The sequence below is a fragment of the Lissotriton helveticus genome, chromosome 12 (assembly GCF_964261635.1).
Source record: "Lissotriton helveticus chromosome 12, aLisHel1.1, whole genome shotgun sequence".
NCBI lineage: Eukaryota > Metazoa > Chordata > Amphibia > Caudata > Salamandridae > Lissotriton > Lissotriton helveticus.
In genome coordinates, this window is record NC_136073.1 from 171,611,291 (window position 1) to 171,638,705 (window position 27,415).

At 43.2% G+C, this 27,415-nt stretch overlaps 1 protein-coding gene across 3 annotated transcripts in view; it reads right to left on the reverse strand.

Moving 5' to 3' along the window:
* The window catches only part of BACC1 (BPTF associated chromatin complex component 1), a 58,826-nt gene extending 33,086 nt beyond the window's left edge, over positions 1-25,740 (reverse strand). For 2 of the 3 annotated variants that reach the window (XM_078671096.1, XM_078671094.1), the window contains exons 1-3: positions 25,608-25,740; positions 10,770-10,864; positions 1,269-1,370 (exon numbers count right to left, since the gene is read on the reverse strand). In XM_078671096.1, the coding sequence (XP_078527222.1) occupies positions 1,269-1,370; positions 10,770-10,864; positions 25,608-25,628 (218 nt within the window). In that variant the 5' untranslated portion in view covers positions 25,629-25,740. The remainder of the gene's footprint in view (positions 1-1,268; positions 1,371-10,769; positions 10,865-25,607) is intronic. The other variant, XM_078671095.1, reaches the window with a different exon arrangement.
* Positions 25,741-27,415: the final 1,675 nt, after the last annotated feature.

Consider the following 27,415-nt stretch of genomic DNA (forward strand, 5'->3'; position numbering starts at 1 on the left):
GAATCAATTAAAAACAACCAAGTTTGTCAGCTTGGCTAAAGCTTTTCATGGCCAGGAAACTTAAGAGTTGGCTATTTGTGCCAAGCACTAGTCATAGAAGAAGGATACTCCTTCTGATGTAATGCAAAGACATGACACGGAGACCAGTGCAGCTGACATTTACATAACAGTGAGACTTGGATAGTGCTTGTGGTTTTGGCTCCTTAATAGTTTGGAAGGAGAGGTAGAAAGAAAGCTACACTCAAATGCAATACTGGAATCACTCCACCAACACGTTAGCACACACTCTGCATGCTAGAGAATGTATGCGCCAATGCGGAGTAGAGACAGGCAAGTCATTGGCGGTGATATGAACTGGTAGGTGACCATAATTCCAAGATTGCAGTAGAGTTCACCCTTTGCCTGACGTGACTCTTAGCTCGATAGTGACTGCTTTTTCCCCCCATACCAAAACAGTTTTTGTCTCCTTCTAAATATAGTGGAAGGCCTGAGGCCGTAACATAGTTCAAAGGGCTGAAGATAAGCCAAAAGGCAAGCAAGTCACCGGTTTAAAACACTGCAAAACCACCCTAACCTTTTGTCATACAAATGCTTGTGTCATAACTCCAGAAGTTCAGTAACACCTGAAGATGTACCTATTTAAAAACCATCTCATCTATCAAAGGTAAGCTACGCAGTTTATCATCTTCCAACCCGACTCACTTTCCCCATCATTGTTCATATCTTAAATCATGCCCATTTCTTGTCACTACTAATGTCCTGCGACCTTTCACGCTTACTCATACAGAAAAACTGTTATCAGTCTCTGAGGTGACCAAACTGTAATTGCCAACGAAAGACTTTACACTTAATAAAGGAGAAATTACTCAGTTTCCAGGACACGACAACAGTAATTTACATTTCAAACCTATGTGTATCTCAAGTGATATGCTTCTAAATACAGGAGTTCTCAACATTGGTTCTGCCAAAGATAAGCACATGGCTTTCTTTTTTCTCTCTCTATGAAGTGCTGTGTTCCTCTTCTTGCATTATGAAAAAGAACCTGCATTATGGAGGGACTTTCTTCTGGATATGAGGCCCATGTAAGTAGGCTACAATAACTGAATATATTCAGTGTTCGCACTCCTGATCATTTATTGCTAGTCAGCCTTGCCTTTCACAGGCTGGTGACACAAACTCTTTTGTCTTTCTTAGTCTCTTTTGGTAACTTTCCTAACATGGTGGGTCTGTGTCCATAATTTAGCAAAACATTCCCTTTTGCTCCTTACACTGTTCTGTCTTTGATAACGGAGCTGATTTTATTGAGGTCGTCCCCAAAACGTCTCACTGCCGTTCTCAACATCTCAATCTCTGTATCTGTCCATTTGGCTCTGCAGAGAAACAAAGAGAGGGGGAGAATGAGAGAGACAATGTGAGAATAGTGTGAGATACAACTTTGCAGTGCCCACCCCACCTATTAATTTATCAGAGGACAGGATTCAGTGTGTTGCTTGATACCCACAGAGAGATCACAGACACAGCCAAAGCGACCAGGAACTCGGACGTCATACAGTCTGCTTCAAGAAATCCGTACTCTGAGCCTGAGGTGTACACAAGGAAATGCCCAGTGCCCCAAGGAACACAGCCAGAGAGACTGAATAACATGACGTCATACATCCCGCACCAAGAAATAAGAGTTCAGTTCCTGCAGAATACGTAAAGAGAGACCCAGTAGCCCCAATAATACAGGCATAAACTCTTGCAGAGACCCTGACAGCACAGAACTCAGTTCAAGAAATCAATACTTGGTGTCTGAAATATACATGGAGACAGAGTGCCCTCAAAAACACTTACGTTAAGAGTGGGTGAATTATTATTTTTTTATTCCACAGTTAACGGAAGAAACCTAGTGCCAAACCTGCGTTTACTGGGGGCTTCCCTTCCATCTCTAAGAAACATAAAATGCCCTTTAAGACAATCAGAGTTGGTCTCTGTGTTTTGATCTTTTCTATCGGTGTTGTCAGCCAATCTGCAATAGTTGCCTCTGCCTCAGGGGATCTAATTTCGAGTTTGCAGGGGGTACAGGCAGCCTACACTCATTACATCCCTGCCCAGAACATTCACTCTTCAAAAACTTTCATGGTTGGAAGGGATGCAGGAGAAATAAACATTGAGAAAGGGTCCTCGACGCATTGGTGCTCATAGTATGAAACAATCTGAACTTGGAATTAAGAGTTAAAAGTAGTTGCTATGCAAATATCTGCGTTCAGGACTAAACTTGATAATCCACCTGGTCAGACAAGCATTTATCTGCTGGCTTGCATCAACATGATTCTCCCACTCTTTGGTGAAAGAACCGGGCATGAAAGACCCAAACTCCTGCTTTACCAGGTTTATCAAGAATGCACCTCGCATCAGATCTGTAGTGTGCAACCTGTAAAATGCACAGCCATAAAATACAAAGACAAGAAGGACACTGGGCTCTGAACAAGTCACCACCACAGAACTGTGGATTGTCTACAAAAGACTGGCACAAGAGCTCACCAATGGAATGTGAAACAGCAAGTAGTGATTTACAAAACTCAAATAAATGCATTCCAACAATGAGCTGCTAAAAACACCAGCACTGGATTCTGAAGAACTGCACACATCCTACAGCCTTCTTTATAATGAATGGTTAATAAAAGTGTTATATTGGTTGACCATATGAAAAGGCTGCTGGTCTTTAAAACTTGCAAAGAGCAACGTTGAATCACAGAAAAATAAGAGCAAAGATAATAGTGGTCTACAAAACCCAGATAAATAGAATGCGTTTTGCCTTCAATGACAGTGTGTTGTTATTCATTCAGCCAAATCTGGGGAAAATGTTTACCCAATCAGGAGAAAACCATCAAAAAAAGATCCAGCAGGCCTTTAGGCATGGAGGAGGTGCACAAAGTAACCTGCAGGACTTTGCACAGAAGGTGCTTATATGTATTAGAGTGTTGTCTTCAAGTAAGTCAAGATGCGCACCCAATCCGAAGCAGTAACAATACCAAGATTTGGCTTTTTAACTCATAACCTGGCTGCAAAGTTGGCATGACAAGTGAGAAACCATAGACTAATTATGTGGGATGCAATTGGAGCCCACATGCCCTGCCCTCTCTAGATTGTTTGATGGGACTTCAGCGCCTCAAAAAGATGTAGAAATATTTGCAAGGAAAGTCTAGTCATTACATGCATCAAGATAATTACAAAGTCAGAATTTATGAGTAACTTAACGAAATAGTCTGAGGTCTAAACAGTGTTCAGTGATAATTAATGAAACAGACCTCCTAGAAAGACTGAAGAATCTCTGCACCTATTGATCTTTTGATGCTGGAAAGGGGAGTGCTGGTTGGGATAATAGGTGTGCCTCATTACAAAGAATACTCTAACCACTGTACAAAAATGCAGGCTACCACTTATTTATAAAAAAAAGAATACAGATGGGAGTATTCATAAAAAGTCAATATAACCTAGCTCCTCTTCCCAGACAAAAGGCAAGTGTGAGAAATTTTTGGAATGTTCCGGTCAAAGACTGCGAAGGGGAAAAAAATCTGCCCTAAATAGACTGGAGATTCCTAAAATGTAGAATCACGGGACAAGTAACAAGTGGCCGGCTAGCAAGGGATTCCCGACAGCTGCACTAGGTGTGTCTCCGCCCTCCGAAAGTAGACTGTTTTGCCACCCCTAAATGTATTTAACATTTTCATATAGCACTGCTCTTTTCATGATGGGTGCTACTGTGCTTTACATCGTAACAATGATGGAGAACCAATTCCTCTTTACAAATATAGCTGGAAGCAGCAATGAAACAGAAGCAGTAAGAACCCAGGAAGAAGAAAAGCAGTTAATAGGGTGTGTGGGGGGATGGGGGCTTTAGTCCACCTATCATTAAAAAGCCATTTAACGAGAGAGTTAACAATTTTTCCTATAATGAAAGAGTTCATCTAGACGCCCAATGTCTTTAGGGAGAGAATTCTACAAATTAGGAAATTGCTCTGGAATCACTTGTGGTGCAGCTTGGTAGGATTTTATTTTTGGGGTTCCAGTTTGAAGTAGTCTCTGCTTCTAAAGCGTAGCTTCTTTCCTAAGAATTTCAATTAAGTGGTGAGGTATAAAGAGTGTTGACAATGGAGCACTATGAAAACAATGAAGCCAATTAAAATCTAATTCTGGCTTCTGTCGAAAGACAGTGGAGATTGTGCAACACCTGGGTGATGTGGTCAAACTTTTTTGCAGATAGCAGCCTTGCTGCTGAAAGTAGGCACTTTAAAATATGCCAATGAGGTTTTAGATACTCCAATAAGTGCAGCATTTCCAGATACAGTTTGAGAGATCACACACATCTCTACCACTGAGTGAAGTCTTAAAGATTTACATTTTTTAATGGATTGAAGAGCATCAGTCTTTTTTTCAGGAATGATAGATATGGGTCCTCATGGAGAGGTGTTAATCAATGCAAAAGCCCAGTGAAATTACACCAGGAGGCAGACTTGGTGTACAGCCATTAATGTAGAGTTCAGTGACCCATCCTTTACTTAAGTGGGATTCTCTGTATAGTAGAATTAATTTGCCTTCTTTCTAAAATAAGACTATGGAAGTTAGACAATATCCAGTCCTGAAAGTTTTGAAAATAGTGTTGTGTGTTCCCTACAGGGCCCACAGTGGCTTATGTTAGCCCAACCGCAAACGCCGCCCACATTCTAGGCTCCTTTTGCTGTGCATATGTTACAAACTAACATATTTATTAGGTCTCGCCTGTCGATGCGCATGCGCATCGAGCAAGCGAGACTATAGGGGCTCATCTACACTTTATCTAACTTGCAAGGAATCGTGGCGATTCCTTGCAGTGCCCGTGACTTTTAAGCTCAATGCGCATGTGCATTGAGCTTAAAAGCGCGTGCACAGCCGCCCGCATTCCTCCGACACCTTCGAAGTGAAGCTTAGCTTCACTTCAAAGGCCCGGCTTCCACGGCCGCCAGGCCACATCAAAGGCTTCCCCAGCACTGCCCCGCCCATCAATCACCCTCCCACTGCCACCCCCCTCCCTCTCCATATGGTGCGCTCTGCCTCAGGCCTCTGAGCCGTCCCTACGCTCCCCGCCCACCCCCATCCATTAAATTCTGGGGGTTATCGTAGGTTATCGCGTTTCTGCGACTGCTTTTCTGACCTCAGTTACGAGTGCAACTCTAAATTATTCTAACAGATTGCTGTGCGTTCTTGTTTACATGCCATGAAGCCGATGTGACCTGGCAGGCCACGGCTTGAAACCAAATTAAGTATTTTTTTTTTAAATGAAACAAAGTGGAAGTGTATTGTTTGAGCGCAAAGTCGCAAGATACAAGAACCGAATTAGGCGCATCATTTTGAATCATGGCCACGAATTGCAGTTGGAGGTGTTTGAAAACTACTGGAAGAGCGAGATGTATAAAATATATGACTATGCCGCCAAACAGACGGGCATCCGTGAACTGCCTCCCGTTCGGTGCCCCCTCCCAATATGGAAAAAGAAAAAAACACCTTGGACATGTTTTAATGGAGCCCAACACACGTTAAAGTACTCACCGGCACCACCCCGCTGTGTTTGGCCGCCTGCAACCTAGTAACACTGCCCACATCTCGCTCCCGGCTGGGGCAAGCCTGCACAATGTGTCCCCGTCAAAAATGAAAATATATATATGTATATATTGATTAAAAAAGAGCGCGCTCCCAGCCCGCCTCTTTGTCAGGGGCTCCCGATCGGGCTCAGCAGCTGCCGCCGGTGCACTGATCAGTCAAACACACACACTCCTCCCTTCCAGGCCCCCACTTGTCACCGCGGCCCGCCTAACCCTCGCCTTCGGTGCCCGCTCGGCTGGGGCAAGTCTGCAAAATGTGTCCCTGAACATTCAAATTATACATGTATATACAAAAAAAACATTAATATGGTCGGCCTCATGCTAGGCTTTGGGACGGGACAACATTAACGTGTTGCTAGGCTTTGGGACGGGACAACATTAACGTGTACGGCCAGAGCTTGGGCATATTCCCTCATCCGTGAACTGCCTCATCTGGGTTTTTGTAATGCCAGGCCCCCCCCTCCCTCGATCTGTTAAGTGACAGAGGCCGTCCAGCCTTCGTGCTCAGCAGAGCGCAGGAGAGTGTGCCCCTGCTGTGGGCTAATGGACTTCGCCTTTCATAGGAAAGCAGCCTACGCCAGACCACTTATTTTTTGGAGCCAAAGCCACAGGAGTGCTTTCAGTTTTTTGCTATGCGCATAAGAAGAGCCTGTGTCCGCCCCTCCCCCCAGTACTGAGGATGTTCGATAGTCTTCAAATCAAAGATATAGACCAGCTAGCAGAGCTTTCCCATCAAGTCCAAGGACAAACCAGCAATTTTTTAAATCACTTTCCATTTTAATCATTTTAGCCTACTTGTGTCCACATGTACTTTGATTTATTTTCTCTGTCAGAAGAGTTAGGAAAGAGAATGTAAAGTCTTGCGGGGGGCCGCATGCAAAATGTATAGGGGGCACACAGATACACACATCTGTGGTTGTACGCACAATGGCACTAACGCCACACTCCCCCCACTAACCCACACATATATTAACACACACCCCTGGCACTCTAAACACCAACACACACACACATACTTTGCCTCGCCCCTCCCCCAACATCCCACATAAGTTCCAATATTTTCTTTAATACGGAAAAGAATTCATTGGTTCCGAGATTCTGGCTCTGTAATTAATGGGCCCTTGTCGAATTAGGCCGTGATTAATGGTTTTTGTAAGATGCCAGTCTTCTTTCTGAATGCTCGAAACCCTCTGTCGCCATTTGTTTGTAATTGAGAAAATTACCGGTTTGGGATGTGTAGCCGGCCAGCCTCCCTCACCGGCACTCTAATGGTTCCAGAACATGAGTGAAGACTCGAGCTGGGTTAAAAATAATCATCAGCAGATCTACGATTGGCTACAGCGGTTACCATCTGTGGCGGATCCTGCTACTAGGAATGTATTTGCCCCACCCCATCCTTCACCACCTCCAAGCACACACGCGCTCTCCCACTCACCAAACACACACTGTTCCTTGCTACACATGTATACACACTCCCCCACCCTCACACATGCATGACCACACCCCTCACCCCACACACAGATACACACATCTGTGGTTGTATGCACAATGGCACTAACGCCACATTCCCCCCACTCACCCACACATATATTAACACACACACCCGGCACTCTAAACACCAACACACACACGTCCTTTGCCTCGCCCCTCCCCCAACATCCCACATAAAGATTTGGTCTAATGTTTATCTGTAGCACCACCCTCCAATAAGTGTTAGAACATATACACTTCTCATGAATCCATAATTTATGTATTAACTATCTGATGGAGGTGGTGAGCTGCATTTGGCATATTATGGAACTCAGGTGTCAGACTAATTGTTTGACCACATACAGTTACTTTGAGTGAGAATATTTAACATGCGCTCCTTGCAAAAATGTCCTGTGGACCGTATCCTTTGGAGTTAGGTGTGTAGTCTTGTTTTACAGAAGGGACTTCATAGCCTCTGCAATGCAGAAAGCAGGTCAGATCTTGCATCACAGCATTGCCTCACTTGCAGTCACAACATCCATCTCGTCTCTCAGCCCACATCAGGAGGCGCACGCAGCATGTTTTCTTTAATAAACACTACGCCTGCTGCGCTTAAAAAAAATAAAATAGCCACAGCTCTTATGCCGGGCCTTACTTCCCTGTCCATTCTCGTCTCTGAGCCCACAGCAGAAGGTGTGCAGTGTGTTTTATTTATTTTACTTGACAGCACTATTTTCTATCTTTGCCTTCTTATTGTCTTACTTTTCTGCTTCTCACTGGGTCAAAGTTTAGTGACGAGAAACAAGTTTACAGACATGGGAGCCAGCGTTCATTACCTGCACATACAGAACTGCTCCGTGTGCATACTGTGTAATATATTAACTCAGAACTTAAAGTGCTAAGGAAAACCGAACGGTGAACAATACCTACGAACGCTATAGAACACCTAAGCATTTGAGAGTCAGGGGAATAAATGGCAAGACTGCATTTAGAAGGGATAGCACTGCTCCAATGCTTTTAATGAGAGAGTACTGACACATCTCAGTACCAAATAGGTACTCTGTAACAAGGAGTACCTGTACTTCAAAATTTCGATTTCAATCACTGGGCACCACATTTTATTGTAAACATTTGTACTTCCCCTCACTCCGGCCTTCAAACATCGTTTCATAGCGTAGAAACCTCTTCAGCTAACTATCAACTCCCAGTGGTATTTATGCTATAGCCCCCTCCTGTGGTATTTCTGCCCCCCATAGCTTTGCGGTCCCTCACTCACCCTCAACCCCTCACCCTCACTCACCCTCACCCTCACTCACCCTCAACCCCTCACTCACCCTCACTCACCCTCAACCCATCACCCTCACTCACCCTCACCCTCACTCACCCTCAACCCCTCACCCTCACTCACCCTCACCCTCACTCACCCTCACCCTCACTCACCCTCACTCACCCTCAACCCATCACCCTCACTCACCCTCACCCTCACTCACCCTCAACCCCTCACCCTCACTCACCCTCAACCCCTCACCCTCACTCACCCTCAACCCCTCACTCACCCTCAACCCCTCACCCTCACTCACCCTCACCCTCACTCACCCTCAACCCCTCACTCACCCTCACTCACCCTCACTCACCCTCAACCCCTCACCCTCAACATCAACCCCTCACCCTCACTCACCCTCACCCTCACTCACCCTCACTCACCCTCACTCACACTCACCCTCACTCACCCTCACCCTCACCCTTACTCACCCTCACTCACCCTCACCCTCACTCTCACTCACCCTCAACCCCTCACCCTCACTCACCCTCACCCACCCTCACTCACCCTCACTCACCCTCAACCCCTCACCCTCACACAGTGGAATAGGTCTCGGAGCATTTGAGTTAGAGCTTTTAGAAATGTTTATGGTTTTTTTTTTTAATTCTTTAGCATTGGCTACAGGAAACAAAAATGCTAAAGATTTACAAAAAAACCCATAAACAATTCTAAAAGCACTAACTCTAATGCTGCGAGACCTATTGCATTTCCAATGCTTGTTTTGTGCCACGCTATTATTTTAGAAATAGGCTGCACATGTTTTATTCTGCTTTTCTGCTGAGATTCAATCTGAACATTTAGTTCAAGGTCAAACAACATTGTGCCCTGTTATTCTCTGAGGCCGGACACCAATACCTAGACACAATAGAAGAGACCCAGCTGCTGTTTATGAGTAGGATATTTCTTATCATAGAAGCCGAAAATTGCATTTTCAGAAATAGAGAGGAAGATTTCTAGCATATAAGAGGTCCCAGAACCAGAGTGCCAGCTTTGTGCAATCTGAGATGCAGACCAGCTAACGGCAAATGCCAAGTATGGGGCCCATCACCACCCCAGAGATCTTTATTATATTATTGTGAGACTAGGCTTAGTGAGATCCACCAATAACCATGATACAGTTTCTCATTGTGTACAGTTTATTGGTGATGCTAATTATTTTACTAAGTTTTGTATGATTTCTAGTTGGAGTACAGTTGCTTCATAATAGAGCACAATAGTGTCAATAAATATTATAAACTGTTTTCGTTTCTTGCTTCAGTTCCTTGTGGATGAAAGGTGATGACCTGCTACTGCGCTTCCCAGAGAGGACTGGAGTATGTACTGGTGTGCTAAATTACATGTTACTCTGGGAAGGTCAGGAGTGCAGCTGAGGCACTATGAGCTAGTCTGGATTGGGGTTCATGGGAACTGATGTGGTATGTTGACTTGATCCCTACATACCGATGATCTGTGATCCCAGGCATAGTTCTGTTCCAAAACAGAATCCCTGTGACAATAAGTTCAGAATTTATGGACCAGACCAATAAATTACAAAATCGCTTGCATTTTGGTGAATGGAGAAACTGGATTCCTTCATCATGAATCTCATGAGCCCCATATTAAAAATGAGCAATAAAGTGGCCGACATGGAAACCTCTAGTATGCCACAAGTGATCCTAGATGGGTCTAAGGAGTTCCCCTTTCTTGTCACCTGTGAAGTCTGTGCATGTTTCCCGGACATGAAGACGTTGATTAAGCCTGAATGCATCCAAGACAGCCCAGAATGATAACTATAAGGAGACAAATTCCTCCTAGAAATGGGGCGATTAAATGCAAGGTGGGAGGATGGGTCATCTACAGATTTTTGGTAAAAGCCCCCCTTCTCCCCACCACTAAATTTGGTCCTCTGACTATTCACCAGCTGACCTGCAATGAAATATGCTGAAAGTGCAAAACAGTAACCACCAATCAATAATATATGCATTCACACCAATACAGTACACATACATACGCAGAGGCCAACATAACTCTTAGCTGTCCTTGCAGTCTGGCACAGGTGTGCTCAAATGGTTCAGTACCATTTGAGTACTCTGTTCTGAGGTATGATAGAACATTCAAGACTGATTAAAAACTTAGATTGTTTTCTTCGGGTCCATGGAGGCTGAATTAACACTCAAAATCCTTTGGTCTAAGTTAGTGACGGTCTGCTTGGAGCCTGAAATCAGTAATGAGTGTGCTCCACAGAAGATGGTAAGCTGGTATATCCATATTTTTTCTACATGTAGCATGACCATAAACAGATATGATGATCACTGAGGCACCGATATGCATAAACTACTAGGGTGCTGTTAAAAGAAACAGTAGCAATAAGTACTTACCCTGCTGGAGAGGTATCCGCCACAGGGTGCAGCTGCATTGTTAACTCTCCAAGTTTGGTAAAGGCAGCTCCAGCTGCCGAGAAAATCTCACCCACCTTCAAAGAATAGAGAGAGGAATTGTCAATAGGTTGCTGGCCAAAGCAATGCCCTCGGAGATCACTAATGTGAGTTCTTGGCAGTAGCATCATCCTCGCCTCTCACCCAATAAGCACACCTATGACCTCAAATCTACCTAATGCGTCTGCATCATGTGCTACCGCAGGGCATGTTATGCATCACTTAGCTGAAGGCACTTTAGGCAGGTATAGTATGAAATCTTTTTATCATTTGCCTAGACTACATTTATCCTTTGTTACAGCCTTTATAGCACTTTCATCTTTCTATTGAGTTTCCACTTGGTATTGGTGTGGGCTGAAATCACTAAACACATCCCAAGAAAGGTGAGGTAAGCTTCTCAGAGGAATGCCCCGCTTTAGGGCATGGACCAGAGCTGGTGGTACTCAATGTCTGTGTGTGAGGCACTGCACATAAATATACAGTTAGGCTATTAAAGAAGCATATCACACTCTGTCAGTAAGAATTGATATACTAATAATAAATATCACACTGAGACAATAGCTACTTACTTTCACTACACCATATGCTTAAAGCACAACTACAAATTCATTGTGATATGATTGAAGCACACATCTGAAGCTCATGCACATCAAAATACTAGTTTTGAAAAATACACTTTCCAACAACCATTCAAATTGTGTAGCCTCTTCTAGACCAGTCCAAATTGTTATAGGCCTCATCAAAATAGGAACGTGCTATGTGCTATACAAACGGCAATACAGCAACCAAAGTATGCAACGCTGAAGTCACACCTTTCATGAAACCATTCACGCAACGCACCTTTTGAGTACACTCCTCTCTGTCTCCTGAAGAAAACATCGGACACAAGGCTAGGCTGAGAGTGAAGTGAACCAACAAATATTTGTTTCTCAGTTGCTTATGGCCTCCATATCAAAAGTATTTATTTCTCCCCAGTTACCATTTTAATGTTTTCTTGTGCAATGTTTTCTACAGTGCCCTTCCTACCCTCACAGATTTCCTAGAACAGTTACAGTTACTTTACAAAAGGAAAAACATTCTCCTAATATTCACAATATCTCAAGTGTAATTGTGCCTTGCTGCACAAATTTTACCTATTGCTTCCTGATTTTGGTGAAATATATTTGTTAAAACAAATACACACGAAAAATGCCATGACTACATCCATATATGCAGATGCACAGAGTAGAATATGCTAGTACCATTGTTAAGGGAGGAGAGGAGCACTGTGACGCATTCAAGTCTCCGCCTCTCATGAGTCATTGTACCACCATACGCTCATTGGTAATAATTAGAATATTACACCCTACACATCTGAATATATACTAAATGTGTGTAAAATAAAGTTTTACTGGACACCTAGTCAAGAGATAAATGAGACTTTTGAAGTGGAAATGTCCTATGCATGATGAACAGGCAGGTACTCTTGCATCATGTGCCCAAGTGAATGTGCAATTAGTATTCGGGCATTTTATTTGGCCCTGGCATCACGCTAAGAGACCTAAACAAGTTGCTCTGAAACAAGGTTCAGGCCCTCTTCCGAGACCCCGAGGGGCACACAAATCATGCCGTCTTAGCTGGCATAAGTCTATGCATGTTCTGTGTAAAGAGTTTGTGTGGATCATTAGTGCGACCAGACCTTTTTACGTCTTGAGGAAAGTATGGGCTACTGACCCCTTTCATGTAAAGTTCACATTTTAAGTAAACAAATGGTCTTTACACTGACAAAGAGAGAGAGTGTGACAGACAGTACATCTACTGGGACAAGCGGATCCACTTTTATAGCCACTGTATTAGCAGGGCAAAAGATGGAGTGTGGATACAGCTTCTCAAGGCATTGGAATTGTACTACCTACATTCCTGTGGGGTGGAGACTCGAACACTAAAGTGAGGGAAGGAGATGGGCTACCATTAGACATTCAACATTGTCCTTGTTAGCTGAAGTTTACCGATTAGTTCTTTCTGAGCACTGCCATTTGGCAGATGACAGTAATGAGAGGTGGGACTGCAGTCCCTATTGTTCAAGGCTAATTATAGGCCGATTTCCCTGCTTCCGGCCCTTTTAAATGTTTTAGAGACGTTCATAAACAAATTCTTGCAAAAACATATTGAAGAAGGGAAGCTACTCCATGAATCCCAGTCCAGATCAGGGCTAACTTCAGTACTGAGTCTGCGTTGTTGTGACAGAGTCCAGCAAGGGTAGCCTGGACGAGGGAGGCAAGGCCGTTCTGATACTTCTTGATCTGTCGGAGGCCTTTGATACGCTCCTACACGAGAGGCTTTTAAATAGACTTAGGAACATCGGCCTCGGTGGGACCATCCTCAAGTGGATGTCTTCCTATTTGGAAAATAGACACCAGGACATTTGACCTCCACCTTTTTCCTCTCCAGTCCCCGTTGTCAATGTCCGCGTCCCTCAAGGCTCCATTCTTAGCCTGACCCTTTTCAATATTTATCTTTCTCCCATGGCATCCTTGGTTGAGAAAGTGGGCGCCAAAATTGTCTCTTACGCTGACGATGTGCGGCTTATCTTCTCGTGTGAAAAAGGCTTGGACTTTGATGGGGCAAATATTAATTCCTGTCTCTCGAAGGTTTTTAATTGGCTCAAGGTTAACCAGCTAAAATGCAATCCGGAAGTTGTTTTCTTTGGAAATCTTGAAACACCCGACTGGAGCTCTTGGTGGCCCAAGGATCTGCCACCTCGGCCTGTTGAAAAAGAGAAAGTAAAAAACCTGGGAATAATCATTGACAAAACATTGTCGATGCGCCTTCAGATTCAACACCTCTCTAGTGTATGCTTCGGTATACTCCAAATGTTACAACAAATTCTGCCGCTCCTACCACTGGAGAGCAGAAGGATCGTCGTGCAGGCTCTTGTGACATCTAAGCTTGACTATATGTCAACTGTTTGTTCCTTGATATTCTAAAATGTCTGACCCAGCGCCTGCAAGTGGTCCAAAATGCGGCTGCCAGAGCCATTACAAGAGCTAGTCCTAGAACTTGTATGACCCCGGTTCTTAAATCCTTGCACTGGCTCCGCATCAAAGAGCGGATAGACTTTAAGACCTTGACCATCTTTTTTAAAGCCTTCCACAAGGTTGGTGTTGAGTACCTTATTAAACGAGTCAACCATTACTCTACATCCAGACCCTTGCAGTCCTCAAACACTAATTTGGCCACTGTGCCCAAAACAGGCCTTACTCCTACAGACGGTAAATCTTTTGGCTTTCTGGGTGCTAAATTATGGAACAGCCTGCCGGAAACCCTGAGGCTTGACCCAAACTTACGTTCTTTTAGAAAGAGCTTAAAGACATGGCTGTTCAATAAACAACTGTTTTCTTTCACTCCACTCCTCTCCTATCGCTGCTTAAGCGCCAGAGCACTCTTGTTTGAATAGCTGTGCGCTCTATTAAATACCCGTTTTCATTTCATTTCGTTTCAAGATGAGAACATGTCTAGGTAAGGCCTACCATTTAGGCTGCCCCTGATTACTGCTTCAAGAAGACTCATTACAGCCAAGTGCATTGATCTCACACTTCATTATGCCCTTGTTTTGGATATTCCTGCTTGAGGGCAGCCTCACTGCTACCTGCTGTGAGAGTCCTCACCTTGCACAAAGGGGGTGTCTGAGAAGCAGCCAGAAAATTACATTTGAAAGAGAACCAACCCACACCAGTTCTGAAACTTAGAACACTGTATCCACATCCTGTCTGAAAAATGGGTATAAAGGTGCAGGGATGTGGAATTCCTATAGCCAGACTCCCAGGACATATTGTTTGGGGTCAAGGGCAATAAGTTTTCATCTGTATTTTGTCCTTGGGACATGTAGGCCCAACCCCCTGCAGCACAAAACCTTTGGCTGCCAGTTTGCAGTACCACATTATGGATCAAGGAAGGGTACGGTCTCCAGTTAAGGTAATATTTGTGTCCATACGACAATGTTGTTCAAACTTGTATTTATGGTTTATTAATTGAAAGCCTTTATTATTAGGGTGAGCGCTCCAAGTAAATATTGTAAGATCTGACTGCACTACTGACAGTGGTTTCAGCATGAAAATGTGTACCCACGTTTTCAAAGTTTAGCAATATGAGGCTATGTATAATGCTCCTGGAATGCTCTTTGATTTGATGCAAATATTTGCAGAATTTGAAAGCAAGATTGATGATTCTTTGCTTTCAAAATAAAATGTTCATAAAAAATTAAAGCAGGCATAAAAAACATGTCGCTCAACTACTGTAACCTTTCAGGTACCATTTGTTTGCAGCATCATTTAGTAACATGTGTTGATGCATGCTAGTATTTCCCAAAAATATTCATAATGGAAAATCAGTGTAACCAGTTTCAATTAGATTATGGGAAACAAAAATAAACAAGCATTTGCAAAGCCAGTAGGTCTGAAATTGGTCAGCTTTTAGTTTTGTCAATGTGTGACTTGTTTTGGCATGGTTTTTGTAAAACCTTATTTGTGTGGGTGCTGCTGGGCCCTCATCATTATAACAAACATTGGCAAAAGCAAAAATAGTTTTTGGTCTCATAGGGCACACTACCACAGTGGTTACTGGCACTGAACATAACTACTTTGTGTACTGATATACTCCTTGTGAAAGAGCAGAATACTGTCATTCACAGTGAAGCCAGACGATACAGAGAGAGAGACAGAATTTTCATAAACGCAAAAGGCCATGGTCAACGCCAGACCAAATTAGGGGCCCAAATATTAAAGAAAGTCTCAAAAATGCACCCATGTTATATGTCCTTGCATAAAGTGCAGCTATACAGCTTTTGTGAATTCCCAAGAATTTACAGAAGTAGGACAAGAAATAGTACTCCTAGAAAATATTTGTGAACTGCATTTTAGCATTAGCAAATATGCATGTGTAGATTTGCTCATGCGAAAATCTGAGTGTTTGCAAGTTCACTTTCCCTCCAACCACTTTTTCCCAAACTCTGGAAGAAGGTTTACGTCTGTCATTGTCAGAAGTAAATTTCCAACATTTCTCAGTATTGGGAAAGATTAGAGAAGAGTTTTTGAAAAGACTTAAAACATGCAAGTTAGTAGGTTTGCCCAGACTCAAAAGGGCATTCTAACCCAGGAACTATTGCTCACCACTAAATACAGCCCCAGTATGTAGATCTGCGGAAACGTGGCAACATAAGGGGATTGCAAGTATTCAAACACTACTATGGTATGAGCCCTGGCATAATCAAAGAGGTTATATAAGAGCTCTTATATAATGAGATTGCTGCCATAATTTGTCACCGCACTACATGGCACCAAAGGGACAAGTGGATTTTGTTACAGGACAAGTAGCTTTATGAAGCATCCTGCCCGATGGACAAGTAGATATTTTATAAAATTCCACACCCCTGAGGTGAGATCCAATTTGGTTCCTTTTGCAAGGTCTTAATGACCATGGAAGGGGTGTGTTCTGGAGAGTAACTGAAGGTCTGCTGTGTGCCCAGGGCTAGCACCTGCACGCCAGTTTTTCACCAAGAGGTGAGGGGCCTTCACCTGACGGTTTCTGCTGAAGGAGCTGGAGGTCTGTATAGAGGCTAAAAAGCCTGTGTTTGCTCCTCTTGAAAGAGGGACCAAGTGTGTCTAGCCCTGCAGGAGGAATGTCTACAAGAAGACCATGGAGTTTCCAGCATGAGGAGCACAGAAAACCGGATAGTGGACAATCAAGAGGAAGAGAAGCCAGGAGGAACACGTGCAGTGCTGAGATCCCCCTGTCTCCCTGCACAGTTCTTGCTATGAATAGTGCCAAGATGGAAGTACAAAATATTGCTGTGCCAATCTTCACCTGCTGAAAGGCCGAGAGCCATCAGAGTTGAAGATTTCTCATCACAGCTGATGTGGAAGTCCTGAACAGCCTAGAGGCTGCACATGGGTTCATCTGTCACTGGCCTGGAACGCCACTACTGCGGAAGACGAGTGCCAACATGTGAGCCTCCTGTACTGATTCCGCCCAACAGCAACATTCCAAGTAAGGTAGCTATTGTGGTCACCACAGTACAAAAGCTGTAGGTATGCTAAATGTGTTCACCTGCCCACTCTCATCAGCATAAACTGCACCTACAGCAATATAGGTAACTGCAGGTCATAACTGTGTGAAACAAAGAAATGAGGACATAAGAATGCACAACCTTAAGACTTTCCCAGGTGAACTTGTAGTAAAAAAAAAGCTAATTGTACTGATTTGCACATTTAGAAAATGGGATACTTCTGGGTGACCTGCATATGTGCTTAATAATCCATGCATTTATCCATGATATATATACTGTGTGTTATAGATATTAAAAAGCTCAGATAGCAGAAGTTGATACCAAAGATCGTAAACAGGATTACTACCTTGTAACTGAGGACCCCAATTGCGCTGTGTATTATTTTGTTCTACTGTGAGACGAAATTTCTTTCTCCTAACTGAAAGATAAGAACAGGACTGAATCATACATTATTGTCTTTGGATGACTGTTGAGTTCTGAGTTCTTATCCCCCCAAACTACCTCCTTGAGAAGCCTCTAACTGCTTGTCCTCGCTACCCTGAGTCAGGTGCAGAGGCGGTTGTACTGGTCCCAGTTTACAGAGTCAAAGTAGGACAGACCCCGGGATGGCAGTAGCAAGTAACCTAAAGCACCAGTGTTGGAACCTAGTAGTATCGGCCTGCTCTATGGCTCCCTCCAAATGGTGTCTGACAGACAAATATTATGGAAGGTTATTCTTTGTATCCAGGCTGTTTATTGCATACAAAGTAAAGTTATTTAGTTAAGGGGGGCATATGGGATAAAGTACCCCGGTTGGTGCAATATAAGGATATTTAAAAAAACAAGGAGTTAATTTGTAGCGTCACAGAACTCGGAGGCAATGAGCAATATCCTTAAAACCAAATGGTAGGGGGCATTTTTTTCACTGAAACACATGGTCACACGATTATCTTTTCTCCAACCCTCCTGCTTCTTCTCATTAAACAGATGTTCCGGGATTCAATAAAAGTGAAATCTGTGCTGTCAAAATAAATACGTCAATTTCCTACTTAAAATTAGTTGCAAACATACTTGAATCATTGCAATAGGAGTCAGTTTTTAGTTCTGAAAGCGTAGTAACTTGCAGACAGATTCATTCTTTCTTTCTTGTAACGTACTGCAGTAACACACCAAACAAATATATTGTCATCAATGTCTCCTTGTCTTCAAATAAGTGACTTTTCAGGGAAAGATATCTAGAAGAATGAGCTGAAAAGCCAGCTACCCATTTCATCATTTAGACAGCAGTTGTACAGATGTTCACCAATCTGCCTTTTGTACAATGTACTGGCTATACCAGTAGACATTATAACATCAAAACTGTACTGTAATAATGTAATATGCAATATTCTTATAGGTGATTAATACTGTTACAACTAGACTGGATTAAGAAAAATAGAGGCTGTTTTTTATACATTACTTACGGGTGACTACGTTATAATGTGAATGAAATCAAACATTAGGCAAGTAGAAACATTCAAAATCTATCCTAATGGAAAAGGGAACACTTTCATGAATTTCCAATAGTTTCTACATTTTGATTACTAGACGAAATATGTTCCACAACACTGCAATAAGCTACTGAAATACATAGTATCACCAATGATCTTCATTGAGGCAGGTGGAGTATTTAACACATGTAGATTTGTTAGCTATGTATCTTTAAGGGATAGCCCAACAAACCTTCAAAGCGAATACATTACAACAGAAATCTGCTTTGTAAGTTTCACTCTAATGGCACTTTTCTGCTATTCAGGACAAAATTATTGTAACGTGTTATGTAAGATTTCAGGGTAAACTGTTCAATGCTGTTAGCATTAAAAACTTCCAATTTTCTTGTGTTGATTGCTTTATCTTAGTGCCCTCTTTTCCCTGCTTTCACCTCTGTCCTGCACCACCAGTATTGGCAATATTGGTTGTATTAACTGTTCAAATAATTAAAATCATTACAGTAAAAAAAAAAGAAAAGAAAGAAAGAATAAAAATAAATAAATAACATATGTTGGAATACAACAATTGTTAAGAACAATTTCGCCTTAGACCCCTGCCCACACCCCAGTTCTTCCATCATCCTTACGAGTGCTTGGGTTCCTCGATTCATTTGTACACGCTCTCTGGGGTTTATTTAAAAATAGTTTAAGAACTGGGATGATTCTAAAATTATGAAAAAGGAGCTTTAAGTAAAAGTATTGACCCTAGTGATGCCTAACACGGTCCCCCCACCCACAATCGCCACTTTGTGAGACACAGGTAGCAAGAGATGAAAGAGGGCCATCAAACTACTGCAGATGCAGCCTCTCCCTGTGACACCTCCCTTATGGCACTCCTAATTATCTTACTAAGTCTCTTGCCGTTGAGTCTGAGAAACACAAAGCCGAAGCTTCCCTGCAGGTCCTTGCTCCATTAGCAAGGTGCAGCGGGCAAAGAAGGCGCTGGCGCTCTTTGTTCAATTTGGGGCAGCAGCACAGAAGGTGTAGCCAAAATTCTTTAACAAAGGGGCATAGCCTGCACTCGATGCTCACCCCCTTACGAGCCCACGCTGGGTTAAAATCTGTGATACCTAGCGTGATGAGTCTCATGGAGAGTATTTTCCTGCGAGTCTCCACTGACAGGGCTTCCCGCAGGTACGGTTGAGCCTTTCCCAAAATAAACGAGTTGTACAGTGATTCTGTGAGCGGACTTGTGCTGAGGGATTAGATGTCAAGAGCAAATTATGTTTCCAGGAGCTGCTTATTCACCTCTTTCTTCCAAGAGTATTTAGGAATTTCAGACAGTTGTAGACTTACTGACTCTATAAAGTGGCAATGGCCCGGCTCAGGCTACTCTGCCAGGCTGTGCCTGTCTCCTCGAGAACGGACCTTAGTTGACGTCTAAATGAGTCTTTCGGAGCCCTCAAGGTCTTAATGTACAACTTTATCAGGTCCGCCTGGCCTATCAAGTCCGGCCTCCGAAGGCCAAATACCAGTCTTAGACTTGATTTCCTTTTCAACACCAATTTGCATGCTTTGGTTTGAGTTGTGTTTAGGATCTTGCCTAGCTCTCCGGAAAAGGCCAGGTGACCATAGCTGATGGCAGGAAGTAGTTTTGCTCTTAAGACTGTCAGTATCGGCTCAGCTGTTGAACTTAACAAATGGTGTTTTAATTGCCTTAGCAGACGAGTAACACTGTTGTCCTTTGTTTTAAGATGTTTAGATGAATATTTGGGGTGGCCGTTTCTGAGAGCCAACCCCAAGATAGCTATAAGCTGCTACTGTGTCAATTTGCTGGTTTCCAATGAACCAATGATTTTGCTTTTTGTGCTGGTGTTTCCCAAACATCATTATCTTGGTCTTCTCCTGATTGATCAGTAAATGGGTTATCTTGGTTGAAACAATCCAGCGCATTCAGGGCTCTCTGAAGGGCAACTCTAGTATGGTCCATTATTACAGTATCATCTGCATATTGTAGTACCGGCAGCCTCATCCTGCCCAGCCTCGGAGAAACTAGGCAGGCGACTTGCAGAGCAGCCCCAATATCTGCAGTTTAGAGATTGAATAGAAGAGGTGCCAGTCCACAGCCCTCTTTAAGACCATTGTCTAAGAGAATTTTTGAGGACACTGTGTTGGCACTCGTTTTGAGATGTACCCAAGTGTCTTCATGCACCACCACCACAACTACAGCAACACCACAACAGTACACCTCTACAGATAGATACACTACAACATTAAAACAACAACACACTATTACCACCCTACAAATTCAAAAACACAATGGCTACAAATACAACTTTCAAAACAGTTCCTACCCACAGCCCACATCTCCCCGCTGAACAAACCTTCAGCCAGCTACCTAGAAAACACTATCACTGTCTACTTAGACAAAAGGGTGTTTGGGAAGGAATCTCCCTTCCAAAGGCTCCTTCCTCATTCTGTTCCATTGTCTTCTCCTTTTTTCATCTCTTTCTCTCAGACCAAGCGAGTCATCCGTCCTGTCAAACTCAGCACTTCGAAACAACCACAGAGTGATGTTAACATACTATACAAATAACAACATGAACTTAAATTCACAGCTTAATCACAACACTTAAAGCAAATGCATCACTATTATGTAAAAGGAATAGTTACAATAGCCTTTCACAAAGTGTATAGGTGCATGAGGAGATTTACACTCCCACCAGAATGTAGTATTACACTTTTTATTTTTTTAGTAATTCACAAACAGTGTCAGTAGTTTGCTTGGAAAGTGCACCTAGAGCAGCTTTCAGGAATACTACTTGGAATATTATGCAACGTTTTTACAACTAACCATTTCCCCAATGCATACTTGTATATAGTGTATAACTATGCACTTGTAAAAGGCAGATTGATGTTCAAATGCATGTTCTTTCCCCAGAGGGAATAACATTTCCCCATGGACAACCTTCTTCTTCTTCTTGCTCTACTGAGTCAGGGGGCAAGAATTCTATGAAAAGTGTTACTGATCTACATAATGCCAATTCGAATGACAGGTATCCTTTCATGGAAAGCTGTCAGACGTAAATATCTGTAATTTTACCTTATTCTTGGTTGCATATATTTATTATATTGATCATTTAGGCAACTTGCACTCGAGCACCACATGAATGTCTGTTCTTACTAGGTAATATATAAACATTACAATTTATGCTGTACTAACTCTAATATCTTCTGGATTTCGCCAACTGTTTCCTAAATCCACAGAGATGTAACTGATTTCATATATATTTCAACCCTTTTGAGTTAATACTACAATTAATTTACATGAAATCCTAAAGAGCCGCTCTACAAAGAAGAAAATTGTCACTTCTCCACAGAGAGCAATATATTAAAGGATCCTTAAGCCTCAATCATGTTAACTCGAACTCAAAATTGACGGGGATATTTGGCGTACTACGTGAAAGTCGAGTCAAGGTTTTCAAAAATCTGTTCAGTGACAGATAACAATTGTATGGTAGTACTCCTCCAGATGACAATACCATACCAAGAGGCCATTAGAGCCTGAGCTATGTACAAAGACATGGCTGGTGACATGACCTTCCCAATAGCAATATCTAACCCTCAAAAATCAACGTTAATCACATTTCCGAATTTAATGATGTGCTAGGCTAATTTACCCGGAAAAACTTGTGGGAGTTAAATGCCATAAGTTTAATTTTGGTCTGTTTAATAAATAACCCATTCTTATTGCAATAATTCTGAAAGTTGTTAGGCAAGTTCTGCATCCTCAACCAAGATTGAGACGCAAGTAAGGGGTCATCAGCATATAGTAGGAATCTTTACTCCGGCTAAAGAAGGTGCCACAATAATCAAAAATAAAATCTCCACATCCATTTTATTTTAGAAGGGCAAGATTATGGTGCAATTCTGCACTATATTCTTAGCTCTAAGAGACCCACTCTGAAATAAAAATCTTCATACAAAACACAGAGGGGCATATTATCAAGAACGGCTTTAAGATTATCACCACTTTAGCAGCAGGAAACTGCAGCTAAAGAGGCGATAATGGGCTTAATATATAGGCCCTTGAGAATTCCAATAGAAGCCCATGTTCACACCAGAACATGGGCTTCTATGGGAATTCACAAGGGCATATTATCAAGCCCATTATCGCCGTTTAGCGACAGTTTCCTGCCACTAAAGCGGCGATAATTTTAACTCTGTTTCTTGATATTATGCCCCAGAATTACTACAATATTTCATCCAGTTAGCTATTTATCTCCTTACACTTCAAACCCAGAAACAAATATTGTAGTACACAATCAGGAAAAGGCCAATGCTCATACTCACAAACTTACTTACATACCCTTAATCCACCAGCTCATGCTTAACAGATACTCACTTGCAAGAACATGATTCAGTAACTGTGCACGCAAGTCCTGAGATGCTACTGCAGGTCTGGTAACAAACATGATTCAACATTAAACCCCTTGCAATAAAGAAAATACCACAAAATGCAACAGCAGGACAAACACAAGAACTCATGGACAGCTCTCCAACTATGGACCCTAGCAACTTCACACCTCTAAATTGTAATCTTGCTACTAAATCGCCCTAAACTCATATTTCTTGTTTGGGATTAAGTTTTGCATCATTTTATGTTTTTTTCTGCAACGTTTTTGTAATCTTTATCATGTGTTTTCTTTTGGAAAAAAAGGTAAAAATAGGATTTATCACCGAGTCTAAGATGCCACAATATAACACACTTCCCAGTATTGATATGGTCCCCCTGCTTGGTTCTCTAAGAGAGACCAGTCCAAAGCCTCATTTAACTGCTCTCAAGGGCGTTGTCCGTTTACTATTGTACTTTATACTTATTAAAAACCACTTCTACATAGACTATTTTAGTTTCCTCTCTATTCCCCTGGGAAGGGCAACAGGTTTGTATAGCGTTCTCAATGATGTGGAGTCTACATGGGCTTAGTTCGTCTAGTCGAACTGTATTATTTGCATTCTGAGACGTATAGTCCTAATTTTATAATTGGCTATGCAGGCCAGCACATAAAAGAAACCAAAGAAAGCAAGCATCAGCAATGCCAAAAGATTTGGGGGCAGATTTATGATAACTGGCGCATCCCCAAGGATGCGCCAGTTGTGTTGCGCCGCTGCTCCGCCACCCATGGTGCGCCGCATTTACAATGCGGCGCACCATGGGGCAAAAACGGCACAGATGTGTGACGCATCTGTGCCGTAAAGGTGGCGCATTGCTGGAGTTGCGTCGCAAGCGCGACGCAGCTCCAGCAAGGCTCGGGGGTGCCCCATCTTTACAATGCTGCGTCAAGACCTACGCCTGCTTCAAGCAGGCGCAGGGTTTTGGCGCAGCATTGGCCTGAAAGTGACTGAGTGAAATCTTATAGATTTCACTCAGTCACTTTTGCGAGGCGCACCTGCCCCGGAACGCCCACCTTGCGCCGGAATGCCTACAAGTGGCGCAGGGCTTTACAACGTGACGCATCTGCCTAGATGCGTCACGTTGTAAATGGGTCGTAGGGATGCGCCACGTTTACGCCGCAGTTGCGTGACGCAAACGTGGTGCATTCCCAACATAAATCTGCCCCTTAATGTGTCAATACAAATAAATACAGGCATACATTCCCAAATGTGGGAGAGGTGTGGCGGTGTGGCGCCGCGGCCAGGGCGACTGACGCTGGAATCTGGGGATCAGGGTTCGATCCCCGGCTCCGGCCGCAGGTTAGCCCAGCACCATGTGACTCTGGGCAATAGCTCGCTTAATCTTCCCGACGGTCCCCCAGCGCCTAGAGACCCTTACGGGTGATTGTGCGCTTTACAAATGTGGACTTTACTTTACTTTACAAATGCTGTTTATATATGCAAATGGTGCCTGCCCTTTTGGCATTGTCATTTCTGGGGGAAAACTACTAAAAACAATAGCTTTCTCGCTAGAATGCACCTGGCGACAAAGAACGGAATGCGACTAACAGTGTGATGACTGACTGTACTTGTAAGAGGCAAAATATGCCAAAAGTCCACTTTATGTATAGTTTAACGATATTATAAATTATAAAACGCCAGGAAGACCTAGGCACACTATGGGGCAGATTTATGATAACTGGTGCATCCCCAGGGATGCGCCAGTTATTTTGCGCCGCTGCTCCGCCACCCATGGTGCGCCGCATTTACAATGCGGCGCACCATGGGGCAAAAACCGCACAGATGCGTGACGCATCTGTGCCGTAAAGGTGGCGCATTGCTGGAGTTGCGTCGCAAGCGCGACTCAGCTCCAGCAAGGCTCGGGGGTGCCCTATCTGACCAATGCTGCGTCAAGACCTACGCCTGCTTCAAGCAGGCGCAGGGTTTTGACGCAGAATTGGCCTGAAAGTGACTGAGTGAAATCTTATAGATTTCACTCAGCCACTTTTGCGAGGCGCACCTTCCCCGGAACGCCCAGCCTGCGCCGGAACGCCCACAAGTGGCGCAGGGCTTTACAACGTGACGCATCTGCCTAGATGCGTCACGTTGTAAATGGGTCGTAGGGATGCGCCACGTTTACGCCGCAGTTGCGTGACGCAAACGTGGCGCATTACCAACATAAATCTGCCCCTATATGTATATTTTAAAGAACATGTACAAATGCATGTTGCAGAACTAAAAGGCTGTAATTGATGGTTGTTCAGAGTGGTCATTTTAAGGTCTATTCTAGAGTAAAAGGCACGGGTCTCCCCCATGTCGCCTTGTCCTTGCACTTTACTGTTTATTGACAGATGAAAGCGCTGCATAAAATGAAAACACAGAACAGCAAGTCCTATCTTACAATAAATGCTTACAGAGAAGTGCTGGTGCTCCCCCAATAAAAGCAATGCGCCTCTGTCAAATTATGGAAGTGCAGGTGCACAGTACCTGCCCATTTAAAGCACTAGTTAAAGATGCATTACGCCACACTCCACTAAGTACGCCTCAGACCACACTAGCTTTAGTTATTATAACAAGGAAACACTCGCTGTAGGATTAAATCGAGAACATATTTATTGGTATCGCCGGTTTGACAACTTTAGGACTACCGTCCTAAATTATCCCATTCATTTTCAGGCCATCCCCTTACGGTTGCCCTAACGCATTGTCCTGCGACCACATGCAGTCATGTTGTCACACTCCTATTGTCACACAGCCAACGATGCGACTCGTGCGAGTCGCACATAGGGGTTAGAAATCTAAAGACTCCTTGACCCAACATGCTCTGCGGTGGCTTGCTGGACATTGTCAGGTTACCTTGGTGGATGCTGAGGTCATGGCGCCTCTCCCACGGTACTCTTCCCCGGCGCTTTCCCCCCTCCACTTCGCCGCAGCTCCCGGCAAAGCTTAGTGAATACCTTCTAACGTCCCTCCCTCTCAACATGTCTGCGATTGGTTCGGATCTGAACAGGGCGTACTCCAATTGGCTGCAAACGCGCGTTACAAGCCTCGTAGATCTGGATAGTGCGATAGTAAAGAGACAAGAGTGCGCAAAATCGCGAATCTCAAAGTGGCCTGCAATACACCATAATAACGAGCTAATACCATATAAAAAATGTAACCGTTTCATACTTAACCAGTCGCAAAAATACACACCAAAAGGTACCAAATCAAGAGATTATGAACTCAATAACATCTCATTTTATAATGCGTTTAAAGATTTGCTAATTTATTTTCAACTGTTGAATTCAATTTACATTTAAGTATACCTTTTGGTCATTCTTTCAATTAATATGTACTTCAAGACGGAAATGTAAGACTTCTGTCTCCACCCTTCGTGATGTGTACAGGAGGCCACGCATTTAAAGATGGCGGCCAAAACACCATTAGTAGTCCGTTTTCTGAGATAGCGCCAACGTATCTATTATGAATATTTCTACCTTTTTGGAAGCACCCGTCGTTGTGGTTCTTGTTCTCAACTTAATAAATACATATTTTTGCTGTTTCTAGAGTGAACGTTGCCTGTGTTATTCCTTCGATAAGAATCTACACTGGTTAAAAGCAGGTAAATCTCATTATTCTTAGTCTATTGTGTCCTCGACACCTTAAAAGATAAGTATTTCAAATCCACTAAAATAAAGGATTCAAAAAGTACACATGCAGTGCTTAAAATACCAATGCTAAATGTCACGAGGAACTGAATGAATGTCTATATACAGGTCTAGAAACGGAAAACACATTTCAAGAGTCTAACTACGAACTCAAAATAATTTCAGAAAGAGTCCCAGGCTCTTGGAATACTTTTATTACAGCTCACTGTCGCTGAGACTAATAACTGCCAATTGTTTCTGAAACCTATCCAGAAGAAACTGGAGAACATGAGAGATTTCACACTGGACAGCATAAATTGAGTTGGCAGCACACCAAACGTTACATTTTTTACAGTGACTGTTTGCCATAAGACTTCATAAGGAGAACCATGTTAAATAAGTTCAGCTAAGTGTTATGGTACCCCTGTTTTAACCGCTACCGCGTTTTCCCGCTGTGCGCTGGAATTTCAAAAATGCGCTGTTTATGACAAAGCCAGCTCGTCATCCGCGTAGCGCAGGTAACGCCCATGACGAGCTGGCTTTGTCATTAGCGCGGAAGGGGTTAAGGAGCCCAATACTCTCAATCTCCAGACCGACCAGCCACTGGGGTAGGCACCCCCACTGACTGGAGAGGGAAGGGAGAGCATGGTATTCTCAAAGAGGTAGAACCTCTAGGCTCTTGAGAATATGTAACCAAGAGCGAGAACAGGACTACTACTATGATCTCCACACTTTCCCTCTGAACCTTGAGAGAAGACAAGCAATGAGAGGAGTAGGTGGGAATGCATAGAGAAGCTGAAAAGACAAAGGTGAAGATAGAGCATCTACCCTTCATGCTCTGGGTTCTGATAGCGAGAGAAGAACCTCACAAGTTGAGTGTCTTCCATGGAAGCAGCGAGGTCCATCAATGGAACCCCAAATCTGTGACATAGCTGGTAAAACACCAGGGGAGAGAGGGACACGGTTTACGACGAGGAGAATACCCTGCTTAGCCTGTCTGCAATTGTACTGTACTTTCCCTTGTTAAGAATTGCT